Source organism: Zalophus californianus, chromosome 1 (assembly GCF_009762305.2).
Source record: "Zalophus californianus isolate mZalCal1 chromosome 1, mZalCal1.pri.v2, whole genome shotgun sequence".
Classification (NCBI taxonomy): Eukaryota; Metazoa; Chordata; class Mammalia; order Carnivora; family Otariidae; genus Zalophus; species Zalophus californianus.
In genome coordinates this window covers 198263292-198286146 of record NC_045595.1, presented here as the reverse complement: position 1 = coordinate 198286146, position 22855 = coordinate 198263292, and the positions used below count along the sequence as shown (strand labels likewise).

The 22855-nt window shown below is 39.5% G+C and overlaps 1 protein-coding gene across 5 annotated transcripts in view; it reads left to right on the top strand.

The window, feature by feature from the left end:
* ADAMTS5 (ADAM metallopeptidase with thrombospondin type 1 motif 5) overlaps positions 1-22075 on the top strand; it is a 54338-nt gene extending 32263 nt beyond the window's left edge. The window contains exons 4-11 of one of the 5 annotated variants that reach the window (XM_027584304.2): positions 275-558; positions 1759-1942; positions 2313-2488; positions 4336-4511; positions 9282-9400; positions 14788-14861; positions 17592-17702; positions 21654-22075. In XM_027584304.2, the coding sequence (XP_027440105.1) occupies positions 275-558; positions 1759-1942; positions 2313-2488; positions 4336-4511; positions 9282-9400; positions 14788-14861; positions 17592-17681 (1103 nt within the window). In that variant the 3' untranslated portion in view covers positions 17682-17702; positions 21654-22075. Of the gene's footprint in view, positions 1-274; positions 559-1758; positions 1943-2312; positions 2489-4335; positions 4512-5073; positions 5128-9281; positions 14930-17591; positions 18399-21653 lie in introns of those variants that run through there. The other 4 variants (XM_027584305.2, XM_027584303.2, XM_027584306.2 and 1 more) reach the window with 4 other exon arrangements.
* The last annotated feature ends 780 nt before the right edge of the window (positions 22076-22855 follow it).

Genomic DNA, 22855 nt, shown 5'->3' with positions numbered 1-22855 from the left:
AAATCTTAAAAAAAAAAAAGAAAAGAAAAGAAAATCACGGAGGGGGTTGGTGAACGCAAAGAGGTGCTGCCCTCTGTCCGGGAGGGAGTCCCCCTCCTTCCCTGGGGAGTCCCCCCTCCTTGCCCGGGGGAGTCCCTCCTCCAGGGCTTCAGCCTGCAGATCTGTGGGTGCATGACGCTCCCACAGCACCTGGAGCACTGCATTTTCAGATCCACGATTTTCTTAATTTGAAACCGAAACACGGAACAGTGGTCCATCTCGGTTATTCTTCTAGGTAACTGTTTGCTAGATCTACCACGCAAGCAGATCCTGGGCCCCGAAGAACTGCCAGGACAGATGTACGACGCCACGCAGCAGTGCAACCTGACCTTTGGGCCCGAGTACTCCGTGTGCCCCGGCATGGACGTCTGCGCCCGCCTCTGGTGCGCCGTCGTGCGCCAGGGCCAGATGGTGTGTCTCACCAAGAAACTGCCAGCTGTGGAGGGGACACCATGTGGGAAAGGGAGGATCTGCCTACAGGGCAAGTGTGTGGACAAAACCAAGAAAAAATATTATTCAGTAAGTGATTTGCTTGTCACGCCATGCCTGGAGACACGGGATCTGAGGTCCATTCCTATGACATATGTGGGTACCATCTCAGAAAGGCTTTCTTTCCTGGTTCAAATATGTTTCCTCGAGAGGCCCAAGCAAAGCATTTGCTGGCTCTCCTCTGAGTTTCAAAGTCCCGAGGAGAGCACTGACACAGGGCACAATGCTCATGTCTTTCAAGACTACCGCATGGGGCGCCTGGGTGGCTCAGACAAGGTTAAGCGTCTGCCTTCGGCTCGTGTCGTGATCCCGGGGTCCTGGGATCAAGCCCCGCATAGGGCTCCCTGCTCAGCTGGGAACCTGTTTCTCCCTCTGCCTGCCGCTCCCCCTCCTTGTGCTCTCTGTGTCAAATAAAAAATAAAAAAATCTTTAAAAAAAAAGATTACCCCACAACTGTGCACTCTCAGATACTCTGACAGCAGCCCCAGGAAGTTCTTCACCCAGTCCTTCAGCAAAGGAGTTTATAATATTCTTCCCTCTGGAAGTCTCTCCGCTTCCTGCTACCATGTTTCCAGAATGATAGACCTAGAGTCTTTTATTCCCCCGTGGTGTGGGCGCTCGTGATGTTTGCCTGGGGGGGGTGGGTGCACTTCAATATCTGTCACATTCCCTCTCTACGGAAAAGGACTCTGGTCTAATGAGGACTGAAGCCCAACTCAGGTCAAATACATTTATGCATGTGAGGGAGGGTCTGTCTGATGGGATGTGTGATATCAACAAAACGATGCAGAACATCAGTGCCAAACAGGGAGAAAAAAAACGTAAATAGAACCAACTCTTCCAGGCATCATGCGAAATCTTTAGCATCATATATTTTGTCAAAGGTGAAGGATCAGAGTTGACAGAAAGTTAGCTATGGTTCAAGTGGTTAACAGAAATGCACCGTGTCAGAAAGCGCAGAGAAACCTGTGTGCTCAGTACTGCCAGGGAAACATTCAGATCCTGGTGCCGGGGGACAGCAGGGAGCAGAAGAGATGACTCGCTTAGAATTGGAATTACACAATAATTCCAGAATGTCCAATATCTGTAGCCATGTTCAATTCAGTGAAAATTTATATCTGTGATGGGGTTGTCACTAAGACATTGAATGCGGGTGATTTCCAAATGTGCATTTTGAAAGTTCTTTTTTTCTCCCTTCTGTGTTAAAATGTCTTCTGTTTTCTATTTCAGACATCAAGCCATGGCAACTGGGGATCCTGGGGGTCCTGGGGCCAGTGTTCTCGCTCATGTGGGGGAGGAGTACAGTTTGCCCATCGGCACTGCAATAACCCCGCACCTAGAAACAGTGGCCGTTACTGCACGGGGAAGAGAGCCATCTACCGCTCCTGCAACGTCATGCCCTGCCCACCGAACGGTACGCAGCTCCCAAGTGTCAGCAACCACCTTGTGCCACGTGTAATTTGTATTCTAGCAGTAATAAATAAAGGAGGCTGGAGAAATAACCTATTAATCTCGTACTACACAGTTCCACCAGTGTGCAAATCAATAACAAATACATGAGTGATTTTTTTAAACTATTATTAAAAACAATTAGGTATTTAGAGAGTAGGAAGAAAATAATAGTTGCTTTCAACTCCTGTGTACAGATAAAATCCAATGCTGGCGTGTAAAGAGGCTCTGAAAAATAAAGTTCGCATCTTCCTGTTAAAATTACTTAAAATGCACAAGACTCTGTCTAAGTTTCAGAATAGACAAAGTAATAACATGACACGTTTGTTTTTTAGGTAAATCTTTTCGTCACGAGCAGTGTGAGGCCAAAAATGGGTATCAGTCTGACGCAAAAGGAGTCAAAACATTTGTGGAATGGGTTCCCAAATATGCAGGCGTCCTGCTGGGGGACGTGTGCAAACTGACCTGCAGAGCTAAGGGCACCGGTTACTACGTGGTGTTTTCTCCAAAGGTAATTGCACACCAACTGTCCAGAAACAGTAGACTTCCTTGCGGGAAATTATTTGGTAGAATAAAGCCTAGAGATACCAAATATTAACAGTCATTGTTTATTGGCTGACTAGATTTTGGAGGGTTTTATTTTCATCTCTGTAGTGTCTATATTTGCAAACCTTATACAAAGAACAAAAATTACGCTGTAAACAAAACAAGTAAATGTTTTAAAAGCTATTTTTTGAAAAGTTGTAACTCTCTGTCAGGGAAGGTGAGGTGTGACCTTCACTTCAAAATTGCCGTGAAAACAACTAGAATTTCCTTGGTACATTTGTACGGGAAACTAAAAGCAAGAAAACTTTCTACTTTTGTATCATTTAATTAAGAATTCCTGTGGTGATTTATGAAGATAGGTTTCAAGATCATCATCTCTGATCCAAACCTTTAAATGACTTGCACCCTTAATATGAATCAATGTCCCTATAGTTATAGACGTTACAATATATGCACATGAAATTATCCCTGATTTTTCACAGGAAAGCATTTTCTAAATTACTAACAGTTTTATTTCTCACAATCAGTGTTATGCAGCAATTTAAAATACTGTTTATCTAATTTGTAAGCCGGTGCTACATTTCAAGTCACCTCTGAAAGGGACCTTCGGATTTGTATGAAATATGCCTGAAAAATAAGTTAACGTCCAACTTACATAATTTTTAAAATACTTTATCTTTTTATTGCAAGCTAATACATTTTCACTTAAAAGATGTGACAAAGAATAAGAGCAGAAATATCACCTGCCAGTGCCACCATCTGGAGAGCTATGAGCCAGTTGAAGTACACCCTACTTTAGTTCACACACATACACACTCAAATACTTACATATGAAAAGAATTGTATACAAAACACCTCAGTTTATTTACATATACGACTACATATGTTAGTTATATATACTCACATGCACAAACCACAGGGTCCATATATGTATATGCACTCTTTTATAACTAGCTTTTTAAGTATATAGTGATTCCTTTATTCAAAATATATTCCGTGTCTCCCAGTAAGTACTTCCCTCTGACTTCCCCAGACTCTTTCTACACTAATTTGTTGGTCTCTATTTCAGCATCTGACAGTTCAGCCCGTGATAGGGAATGCTTTCCAGCCATTAAGAAGGTTTTGAACATCAAGTTCAGATTCTCAAATGTATTACTATCTAAGTTATGCCACAAAGAGGGATCTCAGAGATCTTGAGCCTGCTTATTTTCTGCTCTCCACACAAGTGACAAGTCCCCCAGGCTAAGTGAAATGATTGTTTCTATCAATGTACAAAGGCAAGAGCATACCAGGGGACTGTGCTCTGCATGCAGAAAGCAAGATGAATACCTTGGGTCTCCTGGCATATTTGGAATTAAGCTCAAGAGAGAAAGGGCATAACCCAGATTTATCTCAGATCTGCTACTGCCAAGACGTCAAGGATTTTTCAGTTAGATACTCTGGGGCAGGGGCACCTGGGTGGCTCAGATGATTAGGCGTCTGCCTTCAGCTCAGGTCATGATCCCAGGGTTCTGGGATCGAGCCCCGTATTGGGATCCCAGTTCAGTGGGGAGCCTGCTTCTCTCTCTCTTTCACTGCTCCCCCTGCTTGTGCTCTCTCGATCTGTCAAAAAAAATAAATTAAAAAAAAAAAATCTTAAAAGAATGAAAAAGATACTCAGGGCACTATGGTTTGGGGTTGGTCGTCTATTTTTCGATGCACTATCCCAGTCAAACACAAAACTCCACAAATTAGAACTTGCTGTTTTACCATGGAAACCAAGTACCTGTGCACAGGTATCTTCCCACCGCTAATGGGGTCCTTGTTATTCAGGTGACGGATGGGACTGAATGCAGGCCATACAGTAACTCCGTCTGTGTCCGGGGCAAGTGCGTCCGCACTGGCTGTGACGGTATCATCGGCTCGAAGCTGCAGTACGACAAGTGTGCCGTGTGTGGGGGAGACAACTCCAGTTGCACAAAGGTGGTTGGAACTTTCAATAAAAAAAGGTAAGGTGATAAATCGTTGCCCTGACAGGAATCAAACAAAGCTTTAGACTTGCACAACCGAAGAAGGGGCCTCGTGTCACATCATAAGCTGTCTGTGGGAAGTGGTCCAGCATGGCCCCAGTAACCTATCATACATTGAGAACCAAGGTGGGGCGGCGGCGGGGGGGAGAAAGTTCTGTTTGCAGAGTGCAAACACCCAGCCCCTCTGGAAGCAGATACACTGCAATGGCTCTGAGGTCAGGATTTTGCAGCGTGCAAACACTGAAAAGAAAAAGGCTGTGACTGGGGCGCCTGGGGGGCTCAGCCAGTTAAGCATCTGCCTTCGGCTCAGGTCATGATCTTGAGGTCCTGGGATTGAGCCCTAGCGGGTAGCCTGCTTCTCTCTTTGTGCACACTCTCTCTTTCTCTCTCTGAAATAAATAAATAAAAATCTTAAAAAAAAAAAAAAGAAAAGAAAAAAGGCTGTGACATCCCTGCTAGCAATCTCTGGCAGATCTATTATTCCTGAAACATCATTTAGGGAAGGATAGCCGGTTTCCATCATAATTATTTCGTTTTACAGGCAAATTTTCACCAGGCTGTATTTTTCTTGAGGAGACATCTCTCATTGCAAAATGTAAGTTAGTGGCAGGGGTGTAGACAATAATATTTTATAGTGACCTCTCCTGGTTTACTCTATAAAGAATTATAGAAGTATATTTAAGTATATATTATAAAGAAGTAATGTCTGCTTCCTCTTACGGGCTTTGATTATGCTTTCGTTTTAAATATGTAAGTTTATAAAGTACCAGTTTCTGGAATTAAATATATTTTAAGGTTTATTTATTTATTTTAGATAGAGGGAGAGAGTGCACAAGCGCAAGTGAGGGGAGGGGCAAAGGGAGAGAAGTTTCAGACGCCCCACGGAGCCGGACCCAGGGCTCCACATGGGGTGCGATCCCATGACCCATGAGATCATGCCCTGAGTCAAAACCAAGAATTGGTCACTTAACTGAATGAGCCACCCAGTCACCCCTGGCATTAAATATTATGTTATCAGTGAGGATGAGGGAGCCAGCTAAAGTGTCTGCTGGAATGCAGGATTGTCTTTTTTCTTCACCAAACCACTCTTATGCTGAGTGGTATTGGTCCAGCGCCCCCGTATTCTTGATGTATGTGCTATGTTGTCTTTAACTGGAGGGTAATATGCAAACCATATTAACAATAAGGATTTATTAAGACAATCACATGCCATGTTATTGTGGAAAACTGGAAATTATCCTTGACATCATAAAAAAATTGTATGGCTGAAGAATTTATTCTGAGTTTAAATACGCATTACTAATCCTATTTGCTAGTGATTTAGTAATTATTTTTTTTAAGATTTTATTTATTTATTTGACAGAGAGAGAGAGAGTACAAGTAGGCAGAGTGGCAGGCAGAGGGAGAGGGAGAAGCAAGCTCTCCGCTGAGCAGGGAGCCTGATGCGAGGCTCGATCCCAGGACCCCTAGGATCACGACCCGAGCGGAAGGCAGCCGCTTAACCGACTGAGCCACCCAGGCGCCCCTGATTTAGTAATTAGTCATCCAGTTGTATTGAGCTATCTTTATAAAATACCCCGCATGTCGATCATATACTGCATTTTTATATATTGCAAAGGTGCAAGACACCTTAGAAATGATGAAGTCTGCCTTGTTGTTTTACAAATGACGAAATTTGGACTCTGAAAGTTTAGGGCTTATCTAATTTTGCATGGCTGATGAATGCCAAAGCAAAGGCTATACCTTAGGTTATAAGAAGAAAAAAAAAAAAAAAAAAAACAAGGAAAGAAGGAAGGAAGAGAAAGAAATTCAGGAATCAAATAGGAAATAAAATACCTGATGTACTGGGGCGCCTGGGTGGCTCAGTTGGTTAAGCAGCTGCCTTCGGCTCAGGTTGTGATCCCAGGGTCCTGGGATCGAGCCCCACATCCGGCTCCCTGCTCGGCGGGGAGCCTGCTTCTCCCTCTCCCACTCCCCCTGCTTGTGTTCCCTCTCTCGCTGTGTCTCTCTCTGTCAAATAAATAAATAAAATCTTTAAAAAAAAATACCTTATGTACTAATAAAATGTGATGTTTATTCTTTCTACATAAACTTATAAGCCATAAAAAGTGGCTATTTATTTATTAAAAATAAATACTAAATTTGGCATTTTGTTTTTTCGGTTGGCAACCAGTATCTGCACATGTGTTGTCCCATAAAAAGATGAAGGAATTCCTGATAGTGACAAGCGGTGGGCAACCTGATAGCTTGCAAACTGATTTGACCAAGATTATATTATGTGGTACAAATGATCTGTTTAACTTTTCCAAATAAATTACCTTGGCCTACTGTGATGTATAAAAAAGGACATTGATCTTGGAGCTGAAATCTTTGTAATCGAGATCTGTGTGATCTCACAAGAATCACTGTTTTTTTTTACTATCAGAATTCTTGAGAGTTGAATGGAATTAATAGTAATTTTCTTGCAAGTTAATATTGCTGTCAGGATCCAGTGAGATCATGCATATTAAAATATTTCATTGGAGCGCCTGGGTGGCTCAGTTGGTTAAGCGACTGCCTTCGCCCAGGTCATAATCCTGGGGTCCTAGGATCGAGTCCCACATCGGGCTCCCTGCTCAGCGGGGAGTCTACTTCTCCCTCTGACCCTCCTCCCTCTCATGCTCTCTGTCTCTCATTCTCTATCTCTCAAATAAATAAATAACAAAATCTTAAAAAAAATAAAATATTTCATCAAGCTCAAACCTCTTCACAAATATGACCCTACCTTAATTCACCCCTCTCTCAATGCTCTTCATCTCAGTACATGGCAACTCAGTCCTTCCATTGCTCAGTACCAGGAGAACAAGAGAATCATATTTTATCACGGCACTAAGAGATCAAGGCACCGGTCCTCCCACTGACCGTTGCCTTATGAAGCTCAGACTGAAGACCCCTGCAATGCTGACAATCCCAACGGATTCTCATGAATCTGAGACAGGCTCTCAGGAATAAGGATAGAAAAAAAAGCTCTCCTACCTGATTCCCTTAGCCTGCATTCTTTATTTGCTTTACACCATGATAAGAATCATTTAAACTCTGAATAGAAACAGAACATATTTTCATGTAACTGTCAGAAAGTATGACTGGCCGAGGTAAGGGGTTGGGGGATATCGGGAAAGGAGTAAACTAGGAGTAAGGGGCCATGGCTTTTGAGCCTAGCACTGCCACTGGATCTAGAGTGCACTTGGTCAAATACTTTAATATACCTCCACTTCATATGTTTTCTGTGTAAGATGAGATACTCTCTCCAACATCCCTTCCAGTTTTGTTCGAAGCCACTGTAGGTTTGCATATGACCTCTTGCTGTTAGATATTAAAAAAAAAAAAAGTCCTGTAACAAATCCTCATCCAAAATGCCTTACAAAACTAAAAGTGATGAGTCACGTTGACTGGATAAGCAATATCATCAGTATTGTATCTTCTCTCTCCCAACTCGGTAAGAAACTCTGACAGCTGTGTAGCTGTCAGTCCTTGTCCATCAGATGCTCAGTAGACAGTGGGCTTCCCCGGGGAGGAGCCTCCCCTCTAATTCAGAGGGAATGGCGGGGCACGGAAAATACACTTGGATTTTCAGGGTATGAATCAGTTGCCCTATCACCTCTAAACCTGAATAAGAATTTAACAGTAGGTAATTAAATTTCACACCCATCAAACTTCACAATTTATTTATTTATATTCAAATAACTAAGAAAGCAAAACATGCGATGACCTTATTATAAAATTGCTTATAGAGGCAAAGAGTTTCACAAATGTCTCCTTACTGGTGTGGTCCCTTGGCACTTAATTAGTATTTCTGTTGTAGCCTTTTTCAAAAACTGTGATCAATACTAGAGGTATTGATGCCTTTGCCCATTTTCCTGAGGAGATGATGGCTCATTAGAGACCTACTTTATTTGTCACCCATCATATAAGCTCACTCAATCTATCATAATGTTCGTGGACATGATGTATCCGAGGAAATTTGCTATGGCATTAAAGATTCATTTTTTTTTCTTTTGATGATACTGGTAAGCTATGGTTACCCACTTACAGAATTTTATATTTCATGTGTTGTCTGCTCAAGAAATCCAGTGTTCTAGTAGAAATAGAAGCAGAGCTTCTACTCTGTCTCTAGTTCAACAGTTAAATCCATGTTTCCCCAACTACTCTGCACATTTGGAACGACTCCCAAGGTCCTGCTGCCTCTGCCCCATCCTGACAGATGGGATTTAATTGGCCTGGGGTCTGGGGATTTAAATTTTTAAAAGATCTCCACATGGTTTTAATATGCAAATGAGTTTGAGACACATTAATTTAAAGCTTTCTATGAGATTGAGGGCAGATTTTTGTTTATGTTTACATATATCCTATTTTGTGCTGGAACGATAGGATTTGATAAGGATGTTGTAAGTTGGCATGCATTTTTTTAAAAAAGGCAGGTTGCTAACATCATCCTAATTTTGAACATCATAATAAAATGTATACAGTATCATAGTCTAATTGTAATTTTATTTTGTTAGAAGAAAACTAATCTTTGAAGCCAATTTTAAATGAATTTCTTAACTACATTAAAACTTTGTGTTAAGATTAAGTAAGACTTCTAGAGAATTTTGATTTGTTTATCCATTTATTAAGTGTTTACTTATTTTTTCCTTCTCTCTCTGTCTCTCTGTCTCTCTTTTCTCTCTCTCTCTCTCCTCATCTCTCCTCTGGGGACACTTCTGCTTCCAGTAAGGGTTACACTGACGTGGTGAGGATCCCCGAAGGCGCAACCCACATAAAAGTCCGACAGTTCAAAGCCAAAGACCAGTCTCGATTCACTGCCTACTTAGCCCTGAAGAAGAAAAACGGTGAGTACCTTATCAATGGGAAGTACATGATCTCCACCTCAGAAACCATCATCGACATCAATGGAACCGTCATGAACTACAGTGGTTGGAGCCACAGGGATGACTTCTTGCACGGGATGGGCTACTCAGCCACGAAGGAAATTCTCATAGTGCAGATTCTTGCAACCGATCCAACTAAAGCGTTAGATGTCCGTTACAGTTTTTTTGTTCCCAAGAAGTCCACCCCAAAAGTCAACTCTGTCACCGGCCATGGCAGCAATAAAGTGGGCTCACCCAGTCCACAGCTGCAGTGGGTGACAGGCCCATGGCTTGCCTGTTCTCGAACCTGTGACACGGGCTGGCACACCAGGACGGTGCAGTGCCAGGACGCCAACCGCAAGTTAGCAAAGGGATGCCTTCTCTCTCAGAGGCCTTCCGCGTTTAAGCAATGTTTGCTCAAGAAATGTTAGCCTGTGGTGATGATGTTCTGCAGAGATAACTGGGCGTCTCATCACAGAGCAGTCCTGGCCAATGGTGGTGATCCATCGTGGTGAACGAGAGGTCTACGTAAAGCACAGAAAGTCGCACTTCGATGGCATTGTCAACTGGAGTCTAATTATGGGCAGAATCTGCTCTCGGTGACCAAAGGAAGATGTGCACTGTTCCGTGTGAACAGTGGTGACCTTGGAATCTAAGAAACACTTGGGAGTTATTGAACATCCCCTGGGCTACAAGAATGAAAAAACACTGATGAATGTAGAATCAGGGGACATTTGAAGATGGCAGAACACCAGTCTCCCCCTTGTCACCTACCTCTTCTAGAATGTCTTCAAAGGCATCATAATCATTATCATCCACAATACACAGTAGCTTATTTTTACTGTTTGTACATACATTCTCCCTTGATATGTCACTTTATATCACTTGGTTCTATTAAAAAATATGTGTGTGTATACACACACACACACACACACACACACACACACACATATTTCTATAAAAAATGTTTGACCAAAGTAGGTCTGCAGCTATTTCAACTTCTTCTGGTTTCCAGAAAGAGCTGTGGATGTTTTACTGGAAATTAAGAACTTGCTGCAGTTTTAACAAGATTTCGCATACTTTCAGACTACAGGAGATCAAATTTTAGTCAAAAACCATTTTGACAGCAAGCATCTTCTGAGAAATTCTAAGAAGAAAAAGGATCTCAGTGTATCTAGTCATTTAAATACATACACGGGTCCATTTCCTTAAACTTCTGACTGCCTGCATTTTTTTAGGCAGCCAGCCGAACTGATGCATAATTAGGATGTAGAAATAGTGTTTGCGTGTGTGTATGTTATGAGTATTCAAGAGTCTGAAAACTAGTTTCTCACCCTAAAAACTAGTTTCCTCATGTTAGAATTTAAGAGGAAAAAAAAACCGTATTTCACCATAGTCTCGATTTATATTTTCACACCAATTTCCCCGTTTGGAAGCTTTCATCTGATACCTTATATTGTGTAATATTCATACAAAACACACTGCAGAGAGTTTTCTGTTCGCATCCAAAACCTTCAACACTGGTATACCTCTTACCAGCAAGCCTTTAAAATGTGTTTGTTTTTGCTTGTCTGTTTAAGGGTTCTGTAAGACCTACAATGTTTTGTACTTCTTGTTGACTTAGTTTGATAGGAGTATTAAAGATCACTTTGTAGTTAGCCACATCTAGAAGTGGTTATCATTAATGTGGCTCATGCAAAAAAAAAAAAAATAGTGGTTAGTATTAATAAGACTGTTTCCACACCTTACAGGCAATAATTCTTTGCATTTTCTTTTTAAATCCAAGTTTACTGATACTGTAACTTAAGATTTTTCCCAATTGGAAAGCATTTGGTTGTACCCCTAAGTGTTTGAGTGATGAAATGTGATGATTTTTGAGAAGTTTGTCTCTTCTATTTCTGTAGTCTGTCTAGGTAGGTTGTTAAGTTTGGATATTAGATATGGAAAAGTTTTACAATCACATGCATAAAAATCCCTTTTTAAACAGTAAACTGCACCCCTCCACCCCATAGCTCAGAAAATCCAAGGTGTTCAATTTCATTGGAATTCCTTTTTCTTTATGAAATATTACAAAGCCAATTGTTTGTTATAAATTTTTATAATAATCATACCAAATGTGCCTACTCTTAAAGATTTGCATATAAAGATGTTAGGGGACCATTGTTTGAGTTCCCTTAAGCTCACAAGAGTTTATTTTTATTAGAAGATATTTTTAATATAAAAGAATTATGTAATTGATCTAGCTATATCACATTCATTTTAGTGGGCGAGGAGAATGGATGTCTCGCTGTTTTACCAATTATTTGGTAAAACAAATAATTGTTCTACAAAACTGATAATCATCCTTTGGCTTTTCATAGACTGTCTTTGCTTTAGACGTGGTCATTTTTCTTAATAAATTATTAATTAGGGAAATGAGGCCCATATAGAACTTTTGGCCTCCATACATTTGATGGAGGTCACCAGATAAAAGGCAGACGGAAGGAAGCTAGTCAAATCAGTCAGAAGAAAAATTTTAAATTACACCAACTATTTAACTATTCCGAGAGAATTAATAGTGAGGCCAACGTTACTTTTTCCCAATTTTTGAAATAATTTTTATCAATTAACTCAATTCTGATAAAGTTTATTTTTATCTTTTGTGGCTATATTCACAGCAACATTAAGAAATAACTGAAGGGCAAACATGCTTGTCTCCTACTCTGCTCCTCTCTACTGTATTCATAGAGGTTTTTAGCATGACCTATCATTATTTTCCCGCATATAAAGAAGTTTTACACTTCTCAATGAAACAAGTCTAGAGAGCTTAAAAGGAATAAACCACTATTCCATGCTTTTAAGGAGTTTTCTTTAGTTTTTTCATATGAGTATCAATAGATTGACTGAGGAATGTATGTCTATCTAAACTCCTGAGAAAAACTATATAGACTAGAAACTGAAATTCAGAGAAATGGAGTGTTCAGTAGATACAAAGAATGATAAAGGGAAAATCCTCCATAATGAAATCTAGTTCAGTCCAGTTGGATGTTGGACTATTCATTTCACCTTTACAGACTTGCATCGTGAAAAGAAGTCTGAGATTCATGATGCTGAGGCTCCTTCCTTGGGGAAAAAAAAAAAAAAAGTTTGTCTGAAAATGCTCAGGTTAGTAAGAATCTAATCCCACAAAACGAAACACTCCAGATTAAGTTTCACTGAAAAAAGGGAGCCCAGAGGAAAACAGCATTTCTTTCTTCTGGAACAGAAAAGGCCAAATTAAGCCCTGCCTTGTTGTTTAAAGGTTTAAGGGTGTTATTTTGATCTATTCAGTCAATTCAACTTCCTTTGCCTTCCTGTGGAAACAGTTTTATCCCATTAAACTAAGAATTAAGGGATTTATCACAAACAAAAATAAAGTTGCAGCACTGAAAAAAAGTAATTTATTGTTTTTGCGACTGGTATGTGAATTTGTGTGATAAAAATATTTATTCTTATTTAACAAAAATATGTGCAAATTCTATATTTAAAATGTTTTGCTGTTGTCCTACTTTTAATTTATGCTTCATGTTTGTGTATAAAGTACACTTTGTGAGTTTACATAATATACAGCACTGGTTGCTTTCGTATTTTTTTACAGAAGGCTTTCTGCGTGAAACAGGCATATATGTTTATATTCTCCACGTATCCTTATTCTGATAATATACTTTTCCTTTCTAAGGAAGTTTTAAATTTAATCTTTCTTAACTAGTAGTGTTCATTACTTGTAGTTACATTAATCAGTCTTTTGGGTTTCATTAATACTAATTTTTCTAAGTCACAGATAAGAAAAACACTTATTCAAGCAACTAAGGTCTAATTCTAAACTTGATATATAGATAGCCTGGAAGCTTCCCATAGAAGCTAAGACACAGTTGAAAATCAGGTCCATTCATTTCACTGATAAACCGGGACAAGGAGCTGTTGATGTATTATATGAAATTTGTATACATACAACTTCCCAAGAGACACTGATGATAATAAAACCAAATATTGTCCTTTGCTGCTTTAAAAACACTCTTTAAAAGTTAAAATCATTTAGTCTCTAGTACTGGTAGGATTCGATAGTGAGAGTAAACAAATTGAATTTAAGTTTTTCAAATATTAGTAGTCATGGATAGTTCTGTGACTATGGGGTCTCCATTTGATAGAGTGTGACTTTGTACTACTACTAATGAATTTCATAGAGTGCAAATAGGACTTGGGACAAGCAGGGACACCTTTGATCACATCAGCTTGCCTCTGACTAGGATTTCAGTCTGGTCACAGCAAAAAGGCAAAGCACCCTTGGATATACAATTGACCAGATCAATCTCTGGTTCTGACATTCCCCCCCTTGACTCCTTCCTTAGTAACAAGGTCATTGTAATGGTTTATGTGAGCACAACAACCAGATTCAGTGAAGTCCAGAACCCGTGTATGACTTAAGAGTTCACTTTTTTTGTGAAGTAAGATTGAAATTTATAATGGCCAAATTTTGCTAATAGTTTATGGCTGAGGATTGGTGACTATTACTAATCTATTTATAATTAAACTTGAGGTGATAAAAAATCCCTTATATTTTTTAACATTTCAAAGTTAGTGAATGAATAACCATGAGTACAGAAATGATTATCCAAATTTATCATAGAACCAAGGTCAGGGTCAAGGTAATCTATTACTTAGAAACACAAAAAGGAACTTGTATATTTTCTCTATTTATCATTTTTCTTATTTGCCAACAACCTGTAGTTTTAGACTGTCAAACAGGTAGATCAATTTAGCTAATTAGTCCACTGAAAAAAAAATCTTCCTAATAATCTCCCTGCCAGCATGAACTAGAGAAATACTTCTCAAGTTATAGGATCACGAAACATATGTCTATAATGTATAATTATCTTCTAGTCCATTAACATATGGGAACATATTGAAACAAGAACCGATTGCATTAGTGAGACAAAAATGCAAATATACCTTATGTTCAGATCACAAAAGTATTCGATCTGCCAGATGTCTTTCTGGTGCAGTGATACCATAATTCTCAATGAAGACTTTGTGGGAGAAAAAATAAAAACATGTTGTTAGAAGTTGTTGGTTTTAAAAGAGACTAAGCCTGAAATGTACATATTAGTTAACCCAGTTAATTGCACCTTCTTAATATAGTAGCACTTTAGCAATAACTTGGCTACCTGTGGTTCTGATCCTGGAGCTCCACCAACTGGTCCATGTGGACTGCTAGAGGTCAAATGAAAAACCAAATGGCCCACCATCTTAAGGCATGGCCACATCAGAGTGATCCAAAGTCTAACACTGTGAGGAAAACTGTGATTTGTAAATAAAGCAGCATTCTTTTTTCTTTTTTCATTTTCTTTTAGCACATCCAATGAACAACTGTAATTTTTATCAAGGTGCTAATATCTTCAGCGATCAACTGTCAAGTGTGGGATTTGTGAGTTACTATTTTATTCTACATGATTTTTCAATTTGCAAAAGAGAACTCAGTTTTGGGTCAAGGCAGGGCACAACTTGATACTCAGTGTTTGGGAAGTTGCATCTAATGGTCAGTCTCATTAGCAGGGTTCAATGACATAAGCTATGGGTACATCAAGGATGTTTAAGGTGACATCAAAACTTGAAGAGTGTCAGGCTAAAGAACAGACTGTCAGAGGAGTCCTGTTTCATCACTTACTAAGCCATCGGTGTTCCTTTCAAACCTGCCTTTCAAACAAACTTGTTTGTTTCCTATATACAAACTTGTGTGTATATTTAGCCTGACTTTTTTTAGCTTTGCGATATTTTGTGTCCATGGTAAACACTTGGCTACTACTTCTTGGTCTTTTCTTTAGCAATCCACAGCATATTAGAAGCACTTCAACCCAGACTGAGTATAGGAGAATAGAAGAATAGAATACGAGATCATGTTTTGTGTGACTTTGTGAGACTAGACTTTTGATTAAGAAAAATACATTGTCTCTGGATGGTGTTTTTGGGTTACACGCTCAGGCATGATATAAACGTAGGAGTTGACAAATACTGCTTACATTTTAGTATGATGTATGAGCAGAAATCATACGCATTCTTTGTAAATAGACCCCAGGTAACTAAACAGATTGCAGAAATGTATTTAATTTGATGTAACCAGTGGCACAAATATTTGATTCCTATAGTAGAGTCTGTGAGTTAAGACAGGTGATCAACCTAAGTGGGTACAACTGCCATTTTTAAATCTTGAAACATGCTTTCAAGGTAGAGTAAAATATTGAAGATTGACATGTTGTTGTATATAAGCAGTAAAATGTAAACTGCTTACTATCTTCAACTTTTCAGAAGTGATGATATTTTTCCATAAATGTTAATGCATTTGAAAAACCAAAATCTTGGAAAACTAAGACGGGTCTTGTTTAAAATGTCTCTTCAGTTTTGGCAAATTTTGAACCTGAATTGACTATTGAAAGCATTACTGTGTCTTGTAGCCTGCATTCCACGACAGCTCTGTTATTCAGGAAAACTACTTGAACTGAGTCGTTTGGGACGTATACTGTAATATTTTTCATTAAGGAACAATATCCTATTTTGTAAAGCATTTCCCTATGTGTGACTTTAAACTGTAAAATTAAACATTGGCTTTGTGGTTTCAGTGGGCATAATAAATGTTAATTGTAAACTAGGTTAAAGTATGTACTGCATATAATATGTTTTAGAGTTGGAAGCTATTGTCCATTTATTTCTAATTTTCCCATAACAACAGTAGGACCAAGCCGGGACTTAAGGAAGCCCTAGGGTCTCTGTAATTTCTACCATTCTTCTTCCATTTGGCATAGACAATTCATACTTCTTCTACAATGGTTACAGGACTTTGGACTTTCTGTTTTAAGTTCTTCTTACCAGACTATCACCCCCTAAAGTCTGTCTAGTGTTGAAACTCTGGTGTTAAATTAGGAACAGCAAGCATCACAATCTACCTGCTTCATTTTTACTTTTTTAAAGATAAACTTATGCCACATAAAAAGTGAGTCAATACTAATGCATGCATGGAAATTCAAAAAGAATTGGCATTCATTCACTAGAAAAGCCTATTCATTTGGTAACAAATTTATGGCATTAAGGTTCCTAAGGACATTGATTCCTTCTAAACCTGAAATCTTTACTGTTTAGTATACATTCAAACATGGAATTTCTCCCTCATATCAAATAATATTTCAGAACCCTTGTGCTTTAAATTCCCTTCTTAGTAGGATATATAGATTTTAAAGAAGTAATTCTAAACACCTAAACTTTTAAAAGATGGTATAGAAACTTAGTCGTCATCATAATACTGCTAAGATTGGTTGACCATGTCTTTGGGTCATGCCCTGTATTAGACATCTCACAAACTTTCCCCCACGTGTTTCTCCCCATGACCAGTATGAGGTTGGTCTTAAGATCCCGATATTGCAGATGACGATCACGTTGTATAACTGTTAATGATGACCTAGCCGTTAGCAAGTGTCAGGCATTGTGATAAGAACTTTAGGTATTTATTATCAATTTCTAGCTTCTTGAAGCACTGAGAGTCTTCAGTCCTCATGGAATGTGAGTCTGAGGGAGCAACTGTGTGGTGAATGGAGGACTGTGTGAGATTGGAGACATGTGGGGAGTGTTTCGATGGCCCCATGTGTGGTAGGCCCCCTGAGTAAATGCAAGAGCAGTCCTGAAATTCCAATAAAAACAGCAAGGAAACTATGGAGAATCAGAGAAGCAGCGAGAAGAGAGGCAAGTGCTCAGAGTGTACAAAGGACTGTTGTTTAAGGAGAGAGGAGAAGAATTCGACTTAGAAAACTAGCAAATTGCTGGGAAGAATTTTTTTTAAAAAATCAGTATTTAACCTTGCAAACTCCTTCACAGCTCATAACGAGCTGGTTCAGACAAGGTCAAAGGCATAAAAATGGTCCTGAGGGGAGCTTTGAGATTAGGAGGAGAGTGAACAGAATGGTTAGAAATGGCACTACAGACACTGGAAAGGTCCAAATCATCTGTAATTCCTAGATTCCGTGAGAATCTTTCTTGATGTTTTATTGTTTTAGCTGTTCAATTAAACTCATGTTTTCCCACAGAATGAATGATCACCTGTCTAAATGCAGACACAAGCAAGGGGCTGTAACTTCTTTTCCTCTGTTCCCCCGTCATGTCAATCTCACAGGTGAAAAGAATCAAATCTCAGGATGATCAACTATCCGGGCTGTTCCTGGAAATGGAGAAAGATACGAAGCAGGCCCAGGACCTCATCTGACATGAATTCATAACCTTTGCTGTAATACTGATTTCTCTTTTCACTTCTAGATGCCCATAGCATCTTGTCTCCCTATTTCAGCCTTCATCAGGGTTTGCCTTGAATTGGAGTTACAGACCTTTTGTTGTGGTTGTTCATTACTGAAAGCATCTCAATCTTGGGGAGCAGGAAAGTGTATTCCTTAATCACTTGGAAGTAGACTCATTCCAAAAACAGCGGCTGAACTAGTTTTAGGTTAACCGAATTTTTCATCTACAAAAGCATTGGGGGCTGTTAACTTACTCATCTTTTACGTATGTCTGGTACCTACCAGGCATTGTAAGAATGTACCTAGATTGTTCCTTTGCTCTTGAGCCTCTTTATTATCTCTTTGCCTCTTCAAAGGTGTTTGTTTTCTTTCGCTTCCTTGGATCTTCATTGCATTGTTTTAGGCGCGGTTTCAAGATGAGAGCTCAGACTTTAGAGCTGGGTAGGACTGGGCAGAAGATAAGACGCAAGAGTCTACACAGGTGGAACCCAGAGGAGGTGCCTGGAGCCGTAACCGCAGTGGGCGTGCCAGATAGGATATTAGTGTCCAGGAACAAGCAACAAAGTTCCCTTCCCTCCACCAGATTATGCAAGAACAGCTGCTTCTTAGCTGCTCCACCGCTATCCCCCTAGTCCAAGCCACCAACGTTTTCTACCCTGAACAACGACAAATGCCTCCTAATCAGGCCTCCTGCTTCCTATGGTGCAGACTGATCACAGAAAATCAGGAGTCAGATCAGTTAGCTTCTTTGCTAAAAATTCTCTGACATCTTCCTACCTTATCCGAAGTACAAAATAGTCACCTTTCCAAGGCCTTCAAAGTCTTCAGGGATCCGTTGCCTACCTTCTACCTGACTTTCCCTCCTAGTTCCCTCACCCTGATGCATCGCTCCAGCTGCTGTTCCTTACCGTACCAAGCATGAACTCCATCCAGAGCCTTTCACCTAAAACATTCTGCCCCAGAGAAACACTTGTTTCTTCCCTCCCTTCAAGTCTCTGCTTAATTGATACCTCTCAGAGAGGCCATCCCTGACCACCCTAAGTCAAATAGAACCATTCCTCCTTCATTTTTCCTCATGGCCTTTATCAACACTTGAAATTGCATTATGTAATCATTGCATATGTCTGGTATTATTATACATACATTTATATGTGTACATACTTTGAGGGCACTCTTTGTTCTTTTCACTGCCATATCATCACTTCTAGGAAGATGCCTGGCATATAATAAGTACTCAATAAGTCCTTGTTGAATGGAGGAATGAAGAATGGATGAATAGATGGCAATCCAGGTCAATAATCATCATCGGGGGGCTTCAGGAAACTGTCAGTGGAGTCGAAGTGAGTGGGCAAAATACGGTAATGGAAATATTTTAAACAGGTCACACTGACATTATAGACAAAAGGAAAGCCAATTTTGGCCAGGGAAACAGAGAAGCCAGGGTAGATGGGTGGTAGCAAGCACTCAGCTCCTTGATTCTGAGACAGATCTTTAATTCCTGAGATGATCGGTTGTAGAAAGAAGAATACTAAAGATATCCCTCCATAATTCCCATCCCTTGTTTATTCAATCAAACACTAATGCAGGTACTGATGTGAAAGTATTTTGCAGACAGAATTAATGCTACCAACCCACAAACCTTAAAGTCGGGTGACTATTCTGGATTCACTGGAGGGCCTGCTGTAATCACCAGTCGAGGAACTGCAGAGTCTAGAAGCTGAGAACAACCCACACAGGGACTTCAGTTCTACCACTGCGGGGCATGGGATTCAAGCAACAACATGAAGAAGCTGGCGATCAGATTCACCCCTAGAGTCCCCAGAAAGGGGTATATCCCTGCAATACCTTAATGCCAACCTGGTAATGTCCAGAGCAGAGACTCACTGGAGCCAGGCTGAGCCTCAACATCTATAAAACTGGGAGATAATACATTGGTGTTGTTTTAAGCTGCTAAATGTGTGGCAATTCTTATGGTACCTATAGAAAATGAAAACGCAGGTGAAAACAAGGAGGGATCCCAATCTAGAATAGAATATTAGAAAGACTATCAGATTAGACCCTTAAGCAGAAGGAACAAGGTTACGGCCCAGTTACTGGGGCTACAGTACAAAGGCGAAACACAAGACAAACACAGAATCTGAGTTACTAGAACTGGCACAGACGAAGGCATGGGATGAGACGCCCATTTAAGCTAAGTTTGATATGGAGTCACTTGGGCTGCTGGACGAGAGATCCATATGTACACCCTGACTCGGGGACAGGATTAGTGAAAAGCTTGGTGTGAAGTAAGAATCACAGTGATAAGAACAAGCAAAAACAGGCTGAAAAGGGACAGGAGCTGATGGACGGGAAAATGTATCACCTGAAACAATGTTTTCCAAAATGCAGCTAACAAATCCTTTGTTGCAGTATATAAATGAAGAGAGGTTTTTGTCAAATAAGTTAAAAATTTAACAAGGATGTTTTGATTCTATATTGCTATTAACAAGCCATCCCAAAACTTAGTGGCTTAAGACAGCGGTTTATTGAACCTCATGATTCTGTGAGTCAGGGCTCTGTGGAACAACATGTCTGCTCCACAGGTCAACTGGGGTCATTTGGTGAGAAGCATCTGGTGGCTGGACTGGAGTGGAGTGGCCAAGACTGGTTCCCTCACACCCTCACATGCCTAGTGTCTTGGCAGGGACAGTCAGAGGGTCAATGTCAGCCCTGCCCTTCGCCTTTTATGTAATCTCAAGCCTTTTCCTGTGCTATCTTCATCAAGTTATGGTCCGTTTTCTTACAAGGTGGCTCTGGGTTCCAAGAACAGGTGTTTCCAGAGAACCAAGTGGAATCTACAGGGTTTCTCACGGCTGAGACCTGTAAATCTCAAAACATTCTGTTTTAACACAACTAATTAAAAATCCCACTATGTGTGAACTGGCCACACTTAGAGATCTTTTCTTGATTCTTCCAAAAGTTGATACCATACAATATGCCATTTTTTGTAGTTTGGCTAATCAGCCTTTTAAAGTTATTTTTTCTTGCTAACATGTCATTTCTACACACATAAAAATGGAGGTTTTCATTTCAGAAACAACACTGTTTAGAATTGCAAAGGCATAATAGTTAACAATTAAGTGGAAATCATTACCCTTTATATTTATTTTTGTATAAAACAAGCAAGCTACAGACAATAAGTCACACAGTCTTGTAATTAACTTGGTGTACCCGCCCTGACTCTGGGGAATCTCCTTGGTTGGGTGGGGAAGATGAATTGATTTTTATTGTTATTTGTTTTGATTTTGTTTTCACAATCTGCATGCCTTTCCCTAAAATAACATTTCAGCATGTCTAAAAATTGTTGCCATTCTATGGACCACAAGTGCCTGACTTAAGAAGGCCCAAAATTTAATGTTGTAAAGAAAGGCTTTAGTATCAATCGTCCATGTGGAGTTGAACACATAATAAATCTTTTTTTCCAAAACATATTAAGCCAGATGTATATAATAGCAAAATAAATTGTTCAATCACCTACAAGTCATTTCACGAACAAGTAAAACCCTTCTACTTTACCTTAAAAGGATGAGGACTCAGAAAATGTGTCATTTAAGAGATACAAATAGCATCTAATACAACTCTATTTTATGTAATGGTCAAGTTCAAATTCCTTTAAAGTGATGGACCTTGCTTCTAATCCTACCAGTTCTTCTGCCATTGGTCCTACGGGGGCCAGTCAGATTATGGATGAATCAATATATAAATCCATCAACCAAGATTATAAAAGTGTGCACTGCTGAGAATGGATCAGGAGCTTTTAGAAAGGACACTTGTGTATTATATCTTTCTCCTAGTGAAAGAACAAAACCATTTAATATTGGAGTAGAGTGTTTCGGGAGCCAATTATTTTATGCCTATAATCCAATAAAGATAGATTCCTAACACTTTTTTATTTTTAATTTCAGCATTGACTCCTCTCCAGTATGTGAGCTCAGTGACAGAATTTGACATGAAACCCAGGCCTGTTACTGAAGGTGTTTTTGTTTGTTTGTTTGTTTTTAACTTTAGGATCATAGAAAGAAACGAAAATCTCCCAACAAAGTTTCCTTTCTGGTTGTCCTATTTTCCTGAAAATAATCCTCCTCTCAAAGTACTTTTCCTTTGATCTTCCATTTATCCTTTTTTCGGTTAAATCTATATTGTATAAGAAGCTTAAATTTCTTGAACCAAATAATACTTTAATAACCTGACTAAATCTGAGGTTTACTTAATAAATGCACACGCACACAAAATATTATGTACAATTTCTAGAGAATTCATGGACTTCCAGTAGCTCAACAAGTAATTCCAATGTAACAGAAAGAAAAATATGTATGTTCTAAATGACAATTTTCTAATAAACAACTTGCAAGTGAAAATTTTGCTCCTAAGTTTAGAGCATATTTAGTTCACATGGGTAATTTTTAAAAACATATGTACTGATCACTTATGTAATGTGATCTGTAATAATATTGGCGTATGTTAGCAAATAACACAGAGTTCCAGGATTCAAGGACGTAAAGCCAGGGAGATGCATATGGAAGTGACAGAGAAATCGTATTGTAGTAGAATTGTTTCTATAATACAGTTAAAAACAGTGTCTTTTGGGACACCTGGGTGGCTCAGTGGGTTAAGCATCTGCCTTGGGCTCAGGTCATGATCTCAGCGTCTTGGGATCGAGTCCCGCATCAGGCTCCTTGCTCAGCGGGGAGCCTACTTCTCCCTCAGCCCGTTGCTACCCCTGCTTGTGCTCTCTCTCTGTCAAATAAATAAATAAAATCTAAAAAAAAAAAAAAACAATGTCATTCATGCAATATAATCGCCAAGAAAAGAGCTAGACTCCTGAAGCTCATTGATAGAACTCTATACCTAGCAATCCTCTTTCTCTTCTGCATGTTGCAGATGCTGTTAATGCTAACATCCCTTCCACCCTCCTTCCTGTGTCCATATTCACCATGGTGGGGCAGATGGTCAGGGAGAGACTGGGTCCTTGAGCAGTTTAACCAATGCCAACAGTCAACCGTCTGTGAAATTCTCGTTCAATGGGAACTTTTTAAAGGTTTTAAGTCCTTACTAGATTTTCTTTTTCTTGCAGACGAAAGCATTTTTACTTGATTCGAGTTTTTAT